This window comes from Argopecten irradians, chromosome 16, assembly GCF_041381155.1.
Source record: "Argopecten irradians isolate NY chromosome 16, Ai_NY, whole genome shotgun sequence".
NCBI lineage: Eukaryota > Metazoa > Mollusca > Bivalvia > Pectinida > Pectinidae > Argopecten > Argopecten irradians.
This window is the reverse complement of record NC_091149.1, coordinates 15,757,230-15,773,994: the sequence shown is the minus strand read 5'-3', so window position 1 is coordinate 15,773,994 and position 16,765 is coordinate 15,757,230. Positions and strand designations below refer to the sequence as shown.

Below are 16,765 nucleotides of genomic sequence, written 5' to 3'. Positions count from 1 at the left end.
ATATACTTGTAACTTCTGAAGTGTTTTCTGAAGGTTTGAACAACTCGAGTACAGCTTCACATGTAAACTAATGGATATTTTTTGTTTTATTTCTGTCAACGGTTGAAAATACATGGAGGGATATGTAAATCTGCCAGAAATATATATGGATAAAGGTGTTTCGAGTTACCAAAATAACGTAAATGAAGCATGATTTACGGTCGATTAGTCCTACTTTACTGTAATTATGACGCCATAAAAACGACATCATTATATGACGTCACAATCATTAGAAGGTGGGACTAAATGTAATTGATTGTAAATCGTACTATAATCGCATTGTTTTGGCTTCTTGAAATCGACCATAATATTATTAGCATATAATATTCTGATATATATGAAATAATATACTAGAACAACTAAATAAATATAAATATATCTGAAATTAATACATATGTTAGTAGTTGGATATATGTAGCATTGCCCAGTTAAGATATAAGAACAAATCATTCTGAAATATAAACATGCATGATTACTTAAGTAAAGCATTTAATATTGTATGCTTTTGAACCTCGTTAATTAACTCTATCTTGTTCAACTCGAATATTGTTTAATTCGATATTAAAACTTTCATTATACATTTAACGCATGCACTGTGATTCTAGAAGCGAAATAATGTTTTCGTAGATACGTAGATCTTTTAAGATTTGAATAATGAGTTCTTGCTGTGTTTGCTTATTCTAGAATGACATTTCTTTACTGCAACGTATAATACTAATTTCTTATGTATTTCTTTCCCGTCCTTAAACGGAAAAATATATAGCAAGAAAATAATGCGAGGAAACCGAACAGCGAAAGACAGGTCATTAGGAAATTTTGTTTGTTTGTTTGTTTGTTTGAGTTTTACGGCTCATTGACAATTATGGTAGTTTCAGGCCATTATTTACAAAAAAGTATCTTAAAACGAAAGATGTGTGTAACTTAAAACTAATGTAATCTGCCAAGGGCGTTTTTAAATGTGAAGGTTAGAAGCTGTTATCATATAATAAATGTATGGTAATGTGAAAATATTGAGACCTCGATCAACATTGATATAATTTGTATTACTAATGACCTTCATTTTCATATATATATATATATATATATATAAATATTATATCATATTATATAAAAAAAAGTCAACAACAAAAAACTAAAGACCTTTCTACCTTCACACGCGTTTTCGGGTGGAATGCTTGTTTATTTGGCGTTGCTGACGTCAACATATTATATTATAATTTTATTAACGTTTTTTAACGACGTATATTTTTTCGCGTAATTGACGAGATATCTCGAATCCAAATTCAATATAAGTAAGTGTATAAAACGTATATATAAATTCATGATGATCAGTAAGAGCTAACGAACGTGATATTATATATTCCCGAATAAGTTGAAAATAACGAAACATTGAATACGCGAACAGAAAATGGTTTCTAGTACTTCTGCTAGACACGCCAAAACATTAGAAATAAAACAAATAAGTTAATTGAGTGTTAGTGAATATATGATATTTAACGACATTATTCATGCATATATAGATACAAAGTATTTCTTTCCATAAATCAGTTTACATACATGCACATTAAATGCAAACTTTACTTATATATTTGAAACGATAGTTTAAATATGAACGTGCAATTCACCTGCGCTAATGAGTTCTGTGCGCGTGTGTAATAGTTAAATTCTGTGTCACTGAATGATATGGACGCGATTCTGTAAGAGGCACAAAGGGCCTGACATATCCAGTTCCTATAATATGTTTCCTGTTTCCTCTGTAAATTGAATAAATATAACAATCGTTTTCTTGTATATAACGTCATCACTTCAGGGGACAATGAATACGATGATACCGCAACAATTCGTCAGTATTTCTTGTTTTCCAATATTGGAACATTTAAAGATGCTCCACCGCCGACAAATAGTATTTTTCCATTATCAAAAACAGGAACAGACGATTTAGTATTTTTCTTCGGTTACAAAAATTACTTACTTAACACCTTTACCACCATTGAAAAGTTTGAGCTTTTAATTCTACGCCAAGTTAAAAATATGAAAAATAATTGATTGCATCCCGAAAAAAATCCGACGCACTATGTCCTACAATGTATATGGAATGAAGTACTGATTGCGCATGCACCAAAGGCAAAATGAAAATATATGTATTATTTTTGTGTTAATTAGACATATATACACACGATTGAACACTAATTATTGTTCAAATAATGAATATCATTTATGCTCTGTCGGCGGTGGAGCATCTTTAAGTAGTTCTATCTCCGGTAACTATTTGTATAAAATATTCCATAGCTTTATATTTTGATGTTTTGGGATATATTATAAATATTGATTTATCTAAAATGAATTTTATGGAACACCGAAACAATTAACAATTACAGCCTTTAAACATGTATATTTATCTTTATTATCTTGTGTTAAAAGCTCTTTATTTCAATTCAAACACTTCACTGCGATTTAGTATGGGATGGAAGCAATGAAAGAAGCCAAGAATGGCATAATATTGAAGCGAAAAGATTTTTGATATAGAAAATGTGCGAAACTCTAATCGATCACAAAAAAATTCATATTCATCAAGGACGTAAACTGTATACTGAATACAACTCAATGTTACTCTTACAATGTTTTAACAATGAAACATTTTAGAAGTTAATGATACTATCTTGTCACGGCTGGAATAGGATGTAGAGGAACGGAAATTATTTATAATCAATGTTTTGAGCTATTATAGGATAATTATTGTCTCATTATTATGAGATATTTCACAGCATACCTGAGATTGCGGCAGATCCGCGTGCTGAACACCCCGTAGATGATGGGATTAGCGGCGCTATTTAAGGGCGCCAGACTCTGTATCCAGGCGGTCACAGCCTTCAGGACTGGAGATTTCGGCTGCTCCTCCGTGAAGGCGTATAGGTCGAGGAGGTTAAATACAATGTAGGGACACCAACACAACACGAATACTGCAACATACATCAATAACATGTACAGTCTATATGAACACGAATACTGCAATATACATCAAATACATATACAGTATATATGTACACGAATACAGCAATATACATCAAATACATATACAGTCTATATGTACACGAATACAGCAATATACATCAAATACATATACAGTCTATAAGTACACGAATACTGCAATATACATCAAATACATATACAGTCTATATGTACACGAATACAGCAATATACATCAAATACATATACAGTCTATAAGTACACGAATACAGCAATATACATCAAATACATATACAGTCTATAAGTACACGAACACAGCAATATACATCAAATACATATAAAGTCTATATATGTACACGAATACAGCAATATACATCAAATACATATACAGTCTATAAGTACACGAATACTGCAATATACACCAAAAACATACACAGTCTATAAGTACACGAATACTGCAATATACATCGTCTCCGATCAAGATTCTGAATGCAGCAATTTGATTGGCCATTTTCAACGGTCACCAGAACGTGATACCTAATGGGATGTTGTCAGATCGTCTTATCAAATTTTAATAAGATTTTTGTTACACAATTATATAAGTTTAGAAAGTATTATTACCGGTATGTTAAAGGATATCTTGCAATAGTTAATATGGGACAATTCAACAATCTTATTTTGTGTATATGGGGCAGGCATCACCCTGGTTTGTTGAATTAGGAAAGTCAGAGTACCTGGGAAAAAACACCGACTACCGGCCAGTACCTGGCAAATGCCCTAAATGAAATACTAATTCACGACACAGTGTTACACAATGTCCACATGGGGATATAAAAAGTAGCTTTTCAATCAGATAAAGCAACATTCAAGTATATATTTGTAGCAATGTGATAAAGAAAAGCTTATTCGAATTTTGCTATACATGTATGAAGATAAATATGTTTTAAATGGAGATGCAATGCAAGACAATCTCTTAGCGATTAATGGTAGTTTATAAAGATTGGTGGTCTCATTTCCCCCCGAGAACCCATTGTGCTGTTGTATGAACCAGCTTACAAAGGGATCAATCTGTCAAAAAGACATGTAGCAAAACAAAAGAAACCAACATAACATACTACATATTGAATACTCGTTTATCAATATTTGCTATCAAATACAAGAATTGGTCTTGTTTCCTACATTTATATCCACGAATTATTATATCTGCTTAATCACTTGTATTGGTAGGGTTTCCTAACATTTTTTGTACAAATCCGCGAATGTATTCGTGAACTTGTTTTGGAACCATTCATTCAGGCTTCCTTTTTGTCTTACCTAGCACAATGATGAAGGTCATTTTGATCGTTCGTATTTTGGCTTGCTGTATGACAGTCGTTCCTTTCCCGTGCCTGGCCCCGCCGAACCCTCGTCCTTCTATAAACACTGTTTCAAAGACAAACGGTACACAAGACGGAAGCACTACAAAGACAGTTCAGACAAAGCCAATCAGACAGACAGATGCATGTTAGAATGTCTCTGTCTTATGTGTTCAATTTCAATTTTAACAGTAAATACATGAATGTTTTGATACAACATGCATGATACAATTTACTTGACTTTGTGTTTTTGAGGAATAAGTAAGTCCGCCCGATTTAAAAATAAAATATAACACGGATTAATGATCAATTTCGAAATATATGTATTAAAAGTATGTCTGTAGTACCTATTTATTTGGCTGTTGTGTATAATTTAATAAAAAGCCAATACAAAACCAGTTGGATTTCTTCATCAGTTTATATAACAGTAGATCCTGATGTGTTGTCAGGGATTACTGAGTAATGTGGTTATAATTGAAACAAGACAATGACCTTTCTGTTAAAGTTAAATGACCTTTGCAAAATACAAATTTTTCCCGTAAATCTATGGTTACTGAAAAAAAATCGAATGATGGATGTAAAGAAAATTAGGAGACCCAAGCGACTTATTGCTAGACGTATAGATTGTCTTAAGTTTGTCGCGAGGTAGAGGGATCGTGGTAGAAAGTCAGATCACAGTTGAATGAATATTTCTTAACTTTAAGGAATTCTTTGACTTAAAATTCTCCATAGGAAAGCATTACAGAAGTTAAAGATGCTCCACCGCTGACAAATGGTATTTTTTCACTATTAAAAACAGGAGCAGACGATTGAGTAATGTTCATCAGTTACAAAAGTTACTTACTTTACACCATTACCACCATTGAAAAGTTTGAGCTTCTAATTTTACTTCAAGTTAAAAATATAAAAAATAATTAATTGCATCCCGAAAAATTCCGTGCCGCGATATCCTACATGGAATGAAGTACTGATTTCGCATGCACCAAAGGCAAAATAAATTATTTTATATCATTTTTTGTGTTAATTAGACATATATGTACACAATTAAACACCAATTATTGTTAAAATAATGAATATCATTTATGCTCTGTCGGCGGTGGAGCATCTTTAAGGAAACATTCTAAGCCTTCCTTCAAATCCGTACTGCTTTTCTATGGAGAATTTTCAGTTAAGAGATTCCTTAATTTTAAAGAATGTTCATGAAACTGCCCAAATACCTTAACCATTCCTTAACTCTTCAGTCGTTACCCAGGTGGGGGCTATAACACACAGGTTATCACGGCAACTAATTGACCATCACAGTCACGAGTTAGTCTCCAATATATCGGACACTGTCACCATCCGATAACAACGAATAAAAGTATCGGGTAGAATTTTCTTCAGCAATGATATTCTATGTATGTTTCAATTATTTATTTCATTTACTGACTTATTCTACCAATGATGGCGTACTTGTTCTACTTCTAGAAAATGTTCTACTCGTTCAGTTTATAATTTTAGTATAATTTTTCTGTTGCATTTTAACAAAAAAATGTGCCCTATCGATATGCAATTTACATCAACATAATATCGGATATATGAGAGAAGGAAAAGACCCGTTCAAATCCGTTGGAGGAAAATATAGAAAAAGATATAATGAAATGTATAGGGGAAATTAACAACTCGCTAAAAAAGATTTGACACGACACTGTTGTATTAAAATGTTGGACATCTTAATGGTTTCATCTTATCATGAAGGATATCGACCATTTAAATAGTCCATAGCTATGGAAGAATATCGACCATAGCTGGATGACTTGTAGAACATCAGACTCTTATCTTTATGACATAAGTAAAATAACAGTTATAACAACTTCAGTATTTACCAATCCTGGTTTACATTATCTATTAACGGGAACCTGTCGCCGTAACAGTACGATGACATTGCTTCAGAAAACATATTAACAGCGACACTGAATCAACACTGACATAAATCGATAATTACTAAGCATAGCGCGGAGTAATATATTGCTATAGTAACGGTGCCTTTGGTAATCAGGACATTTCAAGTTAAATTAGATATGTACATTATTGTACTTACGAGTGAATGAAATAGATACTTAAAAAACGGGATTGCTTTTATATATTATTATATTGGTTACAATTTTATCAATGCATCATACAGATATATCAAACTATTTACCGCGAAAAAGTCCAGCAGAAGCAATATTTGTAACTATTATTGTGATTTATCCTCTAACCAGTTGCAGGCAACCAATAATTCTCGCCATCGCATGTGCATTTGTATGAAACCACACGACTTTTCGTGAATAAAGTCATGTTCTGATAGAAGACGCTTCAATGTAGGTTCAATTAGCCCGTTGTCAGTACAATGTGACCGTGTTGGATGTGTTGTTTGGTGTCTTCGGTGGCATACTTCAGTATTATAGCACTATAAAAATGGTAAACATTCAACTTATAAGACACAACAATCATAATATGTTATGTTTGAATGTCATGAATAACTTACCTCCGCATTCACCTATGATGGAATGTCCTGACTTACAAACTTATCTCCCCCATCACCTTATGATTGAATGCCCTGAATAACTTACTTCCCCCATCACACTATGGTGGAATGGTCTTAATTACTAACTTACCTCCTCCATCACGCTATGATGGAATGACCTAAAACTTCCCCATCACCCTATGATGGAATGTCCTGACTTACAAACTTATCTTCCTCATCACATTATAATGAAATGCCCTGAATAACTTACCTTTCCCATCACCCTATGATGGAATGCCCTGAATTACTTACCTTTCCCATCACCCTATGATGGAATGCCCTGAATTACTTACTTTTCCCATCACCCTATGATGGAATGCCCTGAATTACTTACCTTTCCCATCACCCTATGATGGAATAGCCTGAATGACTAACTTACCTCCCCCATCACTCTGTCGTGGAATGGCCTGCTTGGCGTTGTTTTCATCTAGTTTACTCTTCTGACAGATGATTATGATGATGACGCTGTAACACACGGTGATGATGACGGCGGGGATAATGAATACACTGAGTGCTACTAGTGTGAAGTAAACCTGTGTAAAAATACAACAAGGACATAGTCATTCAGATCCCCCGCCAATGGAGATATCAAAGCTGAAGTAAGTTTGATTGTAGAGACTTATGTGTATGAAAAAAAAAACAGGAAAAAGGAAGTTGAGCTAAAGAAAGATGGAGTATAATTCAAGTAGAGTGGGGCTGCAATTGTTGAATCAGGTATACAGCCTTGACATTAATTTATATTAGACTATATACACAAAGATGGGTGGAGTTTTGCAAAGTAACATTTACCATTTACCATGATATTTTCAGCAATGTTTCCATGGTAACGGAAAAAGTGCAAAAAATGAAAATAGCAAAAGGTACTACTAGACCATAAAAAGAAAGTGTCTATGAAGTTTCGTGGAAATATCTCTGCTGGTTTTAGAGTTATGCTCCGGAAATGAACCTACTACAAAAATATGATATTTTCAGCAATGTTTCTATGGTTACAGAAAAAAGCACAAAAAGTGAAAACCTAAAAATAGCAAAAGGCACTACTAGACCATAAGAACAATGTGTCTATGAAGTTTCATGGAAATATCTCTGCTGGTTTTAGAGTTGTGCTCCGGAAACGATTCTTACACAAAAATCTGCCATTTTCAGCAATGTTTCCATGGTTACAGAAAAAAGTACAAAAAGTGAAAACTTTAAAATAGCAAAAGGCACAACTAGACCATAAGACAAATGTGTCTATGAAGTTTCGTGGAAATATCTCTTCTGGTTTTAGAGTTATGCTCCGGAAACGAACCTGGTACAAAAATCTGCTATTTTCAGCAATGTTTCTATGGTTACAGAAAAAAGTACAAAACGTGAAAACCTTAAAATAGCAAAAGGCACTACTAGACCATAAGACCAATGTGTGTATGAAGTTTCGTGGAAATATCTCTACTGGTTTTAGAGTTATGCTCCGGAAACCATTCGTACGGACGGACGGACAGACGGACGGACGGACGGACGGAACCCATTTGTATATCCCCCGCCAACTTCGTTGGGCGGGGGATAAAAATTTATATGAGCTGTCGCTATGTGGTCTAATGAAAGTTTGAAAAGTATTAAACATGGTTATAACGAACCTTTGGGTATCAACGAAATTACTCTGTGATAATCGTCATTCGTTTTAACACACAACTAGCCCTTAACATCTTAAGACACATGTGTAATAATACAATTATGACATCACAAGCAAATTTAACGTCTTAATAAATAGATGTTCCCCAACAAGCGACTGTTGTTTAGCATGTTTATCAAACTCGAGTTAGTTAATTTTTTAATTTTTAATAGACATGAGCTTTAGCGAGTGTCTTTTGAAAATTTGAAAAATAACTAACGAGAGTTTAGATAAACATGATAAACAACAGTCATGCGTTGGGGAACTTATTTATCCCATAACTTGAACTCCATATTTATACCGTGGTGACCATTTTTTTGTCTTCATTCAGGGAAACTTACCACCATACAATGTGTAATGATATCTTTCCGCCATAAAATATAGTGCCTTAATAGTGAACTAATATTCTATTGTTTAATACTTTTAATAAACATTTACCTTATACAGTAAATACAAGACTATTTTAAAGAAAATGTACTATGAAAAGTATCCTGAAGTTGAAAGGCAATCGAAATCAAGAGATCTTGGCATTGACCAATCAGAGGCGCCATAGGTGTTAAACATAAGCGATAACCAACTACTATGGAATTTATCACATGTTTTTTCCATTGTAAAACATGCATAGTTATAGGATAAATATATATAACGTCGCACGATTGTTTCAATAGACGAAAACATCACATCCGAGCCGGATCTCCACTGCTTTATACAGAGACGAAATTTAAAGTTTTACTCAAATTTCGATTGATTAAAAATATGTAATCAATAGAATCTTACACTCGTGACTATGTGACATGAACCACTCATGTACACAATGGACTCGTTGTAAACGTATTTGTTATTGACGTGTTTTACTATATATTAGTTAAAATACGTTTTGGTTTAGACTATCAGTACCAGGGTGTCGAATAAACTTCTTTTTCAGGTTTAGGATATACCAAGAATAAAGAAACTCTAAGTGCAACACAACTCTTTAAAGTGAGACTACCTTGAGTTTAAATATGAAAGTTGTGACCTTTATATTAAAGGGATCACTCGGTCTAAGAGAACATTAAAATTTGTACATATATTGAAGAAAACCCAGTTCTTATGGAAATTAGATCAGTCGGTTTTACTGTAATATGCCAGAAAAAGCCCATGGTGGTGATATTCAAACTCGCTCACTGTCCGCCATTACACATTGTGGTCAAACGTCTTGTATGCCGAACCCTGTGCCTTGCTCGTAAAGTAAAGCAACTTTTGTCTAGAACTGCTCAAATCGCTCCGACAGTAGTGTGTTTACCTTATTAGGTGAATTGTCTTGCCTAAAAATCATTTTATCATCTCCTCAGTGGTTATGTAGTTCATTTGTTTAGCGTGCGTGACTTTGGCTCGGGTACGGGTACAGTGTATACATGTGCCTGATTAATCGTATTGATCAACGATTTATAATTTCAACGGTATCAATTAAAATACTTAACAATAAAGTGGAATTTGTCAATATTTTATGTTATATGTTTCAAAAGAAATGTAGAATAATATATTTATGCTAAATTTTGCTTCTTAGTTATGTAAAAGAATTAGCCTGCGTGAATTATCCCTTTAAAGGTTATGACTCTTTGAATATTTTCATTTCGGCTGCATAATTACACCAAGTGTAACAAATATCGGTAGATTATTTTCAAGTGAAAGGTTAAAATGAGTTGAGTGTTCTGATTATTGACAAGACACTGTTTCCTGCCTTTTTTCTAACATAACCAATCATCACCAGAGTTCAATGAACTTTCCTCAAACCGACTTTCTTTAATGTTTATGTTGTCATCTTCCATATATTTTACCTTTGAATAACTGCAGTAGTTAGTTTGTCTTCAAGCGGAACTGTAAGTTTAAGATCTTGACCAATCACTGGTAAATTGGTAATTTGTATTTCACATAATGTCCATTTCCTCATTTAATGTCGTTTTCATGTAAAAATCTACCGTAAGCGATTGCACCAAAATCACAATCAACAGACCTTGCACTAGAACATTTAAATGACGAAGTACAATTTAATCCTGCGGAATGGCAAAATTTTGGTCAACAAATATTATGAACTAATATTCATTCTAATGCGATTTTATTTTGCGAATGATTTAAGGTCAATCTTCCTGAAAACTTATGAAAAAAAAAAATCTTTCAATACCATTTCATTTGGTAAAACGAGACTTTGTAACCAAGAAGAAAGTGAGTTGGTTGGTCATTCCGGGCGTCCTTTAAACATCTATGGTCATTTAAGGATAACCTTCCCTATATTGTTATATTCAATGCTTGCGAGTGTACTTTTGATTACGTTACTTATGTCTCCTTGTGATAGTAGCTATTCCTTCCGATTTGACCGCAGTCGCCCACAACACGCGCCGTGTACTTCATACAAGCAACACGCCGCATAAACGGGAGGCCGTCATTTCATTATCATGGCTGTTAATATGACGTTAATGTAATCAAACAAACAATCAATTATTGTCGACTTGTTGGTTATTTATGTTTTACGTGCGATGTGTTGCGTGTATTAAGGTCATATGTGTTTTTGGAAGCTGCGGTATGGTGATATTATTTCTCCTTATACTAGTAAAATCTCATGTTTATTCCATGTTGCTCTCACTGATAAGCATACTAAAAAAAAACAAGCAATGCAGAACTGGCAGCTGATCATTTTGACATCCAACAAACTAGTTATATTCCTTATTTAATTACATTTCAGATCTCTTATTCCCGTCTCGTCTTAGAGATCATTTGACAACATTTCCTAAGCGTCAACCTCTGGTCACCGTCATGTACTTTAGTTTATATCCGTGTAGCATCATCTGCTGAATACGACATTTCGCCGCAGACTGCAATGTTGCACAGCGAGGGCGGAATAATTACATACACAAAAACGATTCTGCAAGTTCTAAAACTAGTTTGTCCTTTTCAATTATCTTTCAGGAAGCTAAAAAGTAACGCTTTGGAAAATCCTAAAGGTCGCCACAACGTTCCTTCTAATGATATTTTCTCAGAACCTCTAGGAATCGAAGTGAAAATAAGAACATATCTTTCAATAATTTAATCGTTATATCTGTAATTAATGTGAAAGTGGTGAAAGTTTGTGTTCAAAATTAGAATAATCAATTTAAATATGGAATGGGTAAGAGTCCTTCTTTGAAAGAAAAACGTTGATATTCACATGTTTATTGAAGAAATACAAAATTTGTGGAAACATATTGTCACATTTCCTGACAGATACGTTAGGCAGTAGCGGAAAGTACTATCTTCAAGCTATAGTTAGTTTTGGCAGGAACATAGGGGCGAGATCTGAACTCAGGGAAATGTGCAGTAGTGTCAAAGGAGACGTTAGAAGGCACCAAGTCGGTTTTGAATAGACGGAGAGATCAAAATTGAATTAATATCGTGTTTTACGATCATGCAATGAGGGCAGGGGGTATTGTTTTTGAAAACATTCGAGTCAAACGACTTAATTTGATATACTTGTCAAAACTTGAAAATCAATAATATATCTTTCTTTTGTTCTGTTATTCAGTAGGCATATTGCAAATCATGCAGCGGTGTTATCTTTGGGTCAGAATAAAAAAATGATATTTTTTCTTCATTTGTTACGACAGATATATACCCGGAAGCATGCAAATATAAAGATATTTGATAAAATAATATTTAAATGAATAATGCATTATATATAACCAAGATATGCTATTTTATTTTTTAATTCCGACATGTCTGATCCTTTGTTCTTTGAACGATTACGAGATATGTTTTCGTTAGGTTTCTATTTAGTGCTATGATAAATCAACATGCTTTGGATAATGGATGGTATCAAAGTCACTTTCCTCCGTGAGCAGTATTAACTCTCGTTATTAACATTGGTTTATTAGGTTTAACGCCTATCAATAGTTAGGATCATAAAAGAATGTCATTCCATGTGTGCACTGTGGCACTGTATGTAAATATCTGAACATTTTCGGTCGATTTACAACAAATAAGGGACCGCAGAATCAAACCAAAAATAGATTCCTGGAAATCCTCGTTTGGGCACAAGATTTCATAGAGAGGTGAATGTTTCAGAGCCTGCAGATTGGGTATTCAGGGCTAATCAGTTTCAAATGTTTAATTTGTGGGTTGGGCAATACATGTAGATGTCAAATATGTAAAGAAATCTTAAAATTATGCCAAGTGTATTTCTGACAGGGGGAGGTAATCAGTTTTGGAATTTCATGAGTATTTTTTGGTGCGGAATTCAACACAAGATGACACCCTTGCATAAAAGTTTAGCAAGATGGTAGATCTAAATTTCTTTTTATTCACAGGTATGCAAGATGCCACTCTTCAGAATTAGTTACAGATGATCAGACTTGAAAACTCCTTTAACCTGGACAGTGGCAAACATTAACATATCTTATATATAGTGCTATATCACTGAAGTACGCCTCCGAAGACATCGAACGAGCATCCTCAACCTATCACATTATACTGAGAACGGTCAAAGGGACAAACAAGTCGCGCCATTTCCTTTATGTTTACACCTACTTTATTTTACACCACAATTATTTTTACACCTACCATTATTGTTGCTAGCTTATAAATGAAAAGGGCACGGGCTGTTAATAGGACGTTAATATGACAAACAATAAACAAACAAACAATATGGCTATAACTAAATACATACCTTCCAGTGAAAGTCTGTTAGATAGATCGTACACATTTTCATGTTGTACTGTGGTTCTGTTCTAGTCTCAAAAAGAACAAGGGCGGGCATAGAGAAGATCCCTGCCAGGATCCAGGCACTGTAAATCAGCATACGAGCCCGGAACGCTGCAAAAAAGGCAAAAATAGGGAAACATCGGGGATGAAATCACTATTGTTAACAGATAAGCTGGTGTAAGGACGGCCTTTCCTATGTTTGCATGGTTGATGTGTGATTTTTTTCATGTTTTCGGAGGCTGTGATTATTCTTATTTTTCAAATTGTCTTTATCTGCACAATTTAAAGCGGACATACTGGTTAAATATCGTTATATATAACGGGATATCGCCAGACCAAATTTCATATAATTCATTATTTTACAATGATTCGGTAAAACTTATAACGACTCCCATGGGACCAGAAAAAATGATTTGTTATAATAGAAATTCGCTAGTTTCTAAGTTAATGTACATGTACCTGCTGCCCCATATTGCCTGATCGTAAAAGGCGACTAAATTTAGGATCTTGTCTTTTCTCTTCTTCCTAACTGACTTTATGCTTCCTTATGCCTCCCTTGGCACCCGCCTCACTTTTGGCCTTGGGTTGAGCGTTCGCCACTATGAGGAAGACTCTGGGTTCTGTCCCTTGGCCGATACACACCAACGCTTATAAAATTGGTAGTTTCTGCTCCTGCTTAGCGCTCCGCAAACAAGGAGCTGGACGACTGGTTCGCCCGTTGTCAGTATAATGTGACCGGATGGGGTGTGTTGCTTGGTGTCTTCGGCGGCATCCTTCACTGATATAGCACTAAAAAGGGGGAAACAGTTCCACTATACAAGAAGACCTAACAAGAACATACCGCAGTCTCCCAAAACTTGTAACTCGCACTTCACACACGCTACACACCGCATACATGCGAGGCCGTCCTTACATGACCCTGGCCGTTAATAGGCCGTTAAGATAATCAAACGAACAAACAATCTAAGTTAATTAAAGTCATAGGCGGGTTGCACACCGAATCAAAGTCAGTTACAAAGCTTTAACTCACAAATTACAAAATCGGCAACACTGTCTTCTTAAAGAAATTTTGCATTATTAAATATTAATTGTATACTTGTTTGATCGTATTTGAATTTTTATGAATCAATTCCCTTTTTATCCCCAAGATTCGTTTTAAAACAATGCTACACCCAGCACCTTCGGAACAAAATTAAGGGGGAAATATTTGCTTGACAGAACCACGAAATTACTTCATATCAAAAGATAATTCGTTATAAGAATTGTACCTGCTGCCCCTATTGCATGATCGTAAAAGGCGACTAAATTTAGGATCTTATCTTTTCTCTTCTTCCTAACTGACTTGATCTTTCCTAATGCCTCCCTTGGCATCGCCTCACTTTTGGCCTTGAGCGTTCGCCCCTGTGAGGAAGGCTCTGGGTTCTGTCCCCTGGCCGAGACACACCAAAGTCTATAAAAGTGGTAGTTTCTGCTCCTGCTTAGCGCTCAGCATACATGGAGTGGGACGACTGGTTCGCCCGTTGTCAGTATAATGTGACCGGGTGGGGTGTGTTGCTTGGTGTCTTCGGCGGCATGCTTCAGTGATATAGCACTATAAAAAGGGCAATAGTTCCACTATACAAGAAGACACAACACGAATATACCGCAGTCTCCCAAAACACGCACCTCGCACAACATACACGCAACACTACGCATACATGGGAGGCCGTCCTTACATGACCATAGCTGTTAATAGGACGTTAATAAATCAAACAAACAAACAAACAAATATAAGCAAATTCGTTATACGTTTATCAAATAAGTATAAATAAAGAAAAACCAAGACCGGGAATTTGGATTTACTTTCTATCGAGACAGATTAACTGTATAATTTGATTATTTTTAAATAGGGTATTAATAGATTAGCTATGATGCTACTTGTCAAGTAGTTGCTTTTTCGATTTATAGCATTTATAACTTTGGTAGTTACAATGATATAGTTTGTATACCTATGAATGTTTTTCGTAATGATATGTTAACTTCCGAATATAAATATAATCCTAATGTGTGACCAATGTGATAGCTGGTTGGGTTTTATAAATGTAGTTATGTTTGAAAGCAGAGCATGACAAACTATCCTGTTGTAGAAAGTGGAGGGGTTTATTTACAGCTGTTTATAATGAAATGGTGCTGTCTTTAATTACCACACTTTGTTTCTACTGGTTAGCCTATCTGAATTCCCAACACAATTATGTCACTGGGTTATTGAGGCCGATGTCAAAGCGAAATAACACCGTTCGCCATTTGCAATTAAATAGAATTTAATAAATAAATAGTCAAACGGTTCACGATCCCGGTTATATTAAACCTTTATTGATTCTGAATAACCAAAATTGAATGGAAATGTGATCACAAGTATGTGGCCTAATGAAAAAAAGCCATTTAAAAACCGAAACAATAGGAAAACACTAGTACTGATTTAGCCTCCTGAATTAGATAAGTTCAATGCGTGGTCGCTAAACGATGCCGTACTCTTTAGGGTTAGCAACCTATAAATACATCATATCAAAGACAGAAATGACGTAATTATACAGAGGGCACGATTACAGAGATGCAGACATCCATCAATGTATATGCATGCGTGCACAATAAACTTCTATCAGTTTATATAATTGCTAAGTCAACCAAATGAATTTGGTATTCTGAAAGCATGGAAATGTAACAACATATGCAATTGTCATGCCGAGCAAAGGAATTATAAATAGAGAATATCTCTATTTTGTATATTTTTAACGGAATGTTGAATTCTCAAAGCGACGAAATGCAACAACTACGGCAAATTACTGTCATTTAGTTTATGTAATTATGATGTCAAGAACACGGAGATTGAAATTATTATACACAAAAAGAGCATATTTACATTTTTATATAAAATTTTTAACTGCAAACGCATAATCAACGCTACCAAGCCCACATAATTCCACGACCGGATTTGTCAATAGAATGAGCAAATGTGCAACGCCTTCATTGTCAACGAGACTACAAATTAATGTGTGTTGTAGAGGGGTGTTTTTTGCTCTGATGTAACGTGACAAATGCTTTGATGTGTGTAGCGAGAGCGCAATGCTTGGTCGAATTGCCACAATTGTAAATCCGAATAGATTTCAGTCAATATATCTTAAACAATCGATCCCAGAGGGAACTTGACGCCTAACATTTATGGATCTGTATCAGGGATCTCTACTTACCGTTTGCTTTTACATTAAAAATTTTGATAAAATGTGGACATTACACATAGATATTTAACGATTTTGTCAACATCCCAAGATATGTATACATATGCAATAATAAGATTGATACCTTAGTACCTTCTGAGAAATAGCGGTTACACACTTCAGTTGTCGAATTCCAATTGTAAAACACGGTAGTCAATTATTTAAACGGGTCAAACCTTTTGTGATTTTAAGTTCAAACGAAAATATTAAATTACAATCTAGCTTTTAGGGTTTATATGATTCA

At 34.6% G+C, this 16,765-nt stretch overlaps 1 protein-coding gene across 1 annotated transcript in view; it reads right to left on the bottom strand.

Moving 5' to 3' along the window:
- The window catches only part of LOC138310300 (neuropeptide S receptor-like), an 81,113-nt gene that overhangs the window by 3,342 nt on the left and 61,006 nt on the right, over window positions 1-16,765 (bottom strand). Inside the window, exons 5-8 of the mRNA XM_069251440.1 lie at window positions 13,233-13,378; window positions 7,289-7,442; window positions 4,321-4,464; window positions 2,810-2,999 (exon numbers count right to left, since the gene is read on the bottom strand). Of these exons, the coding sequence (XP_069107541.1) occupies window positions 2,810-2,999; window positions 4,321-4,464; window positions 7,289-7,442; window positions 13,233-13,378 (634 nt within the window). The remainder of the gene's footprint in view (window positions 1-2,809; window positions 3,000-4,320; window positions 4,465-7,288; window positions 7,443-13,232; window positions 13,379-16,765) is intronic.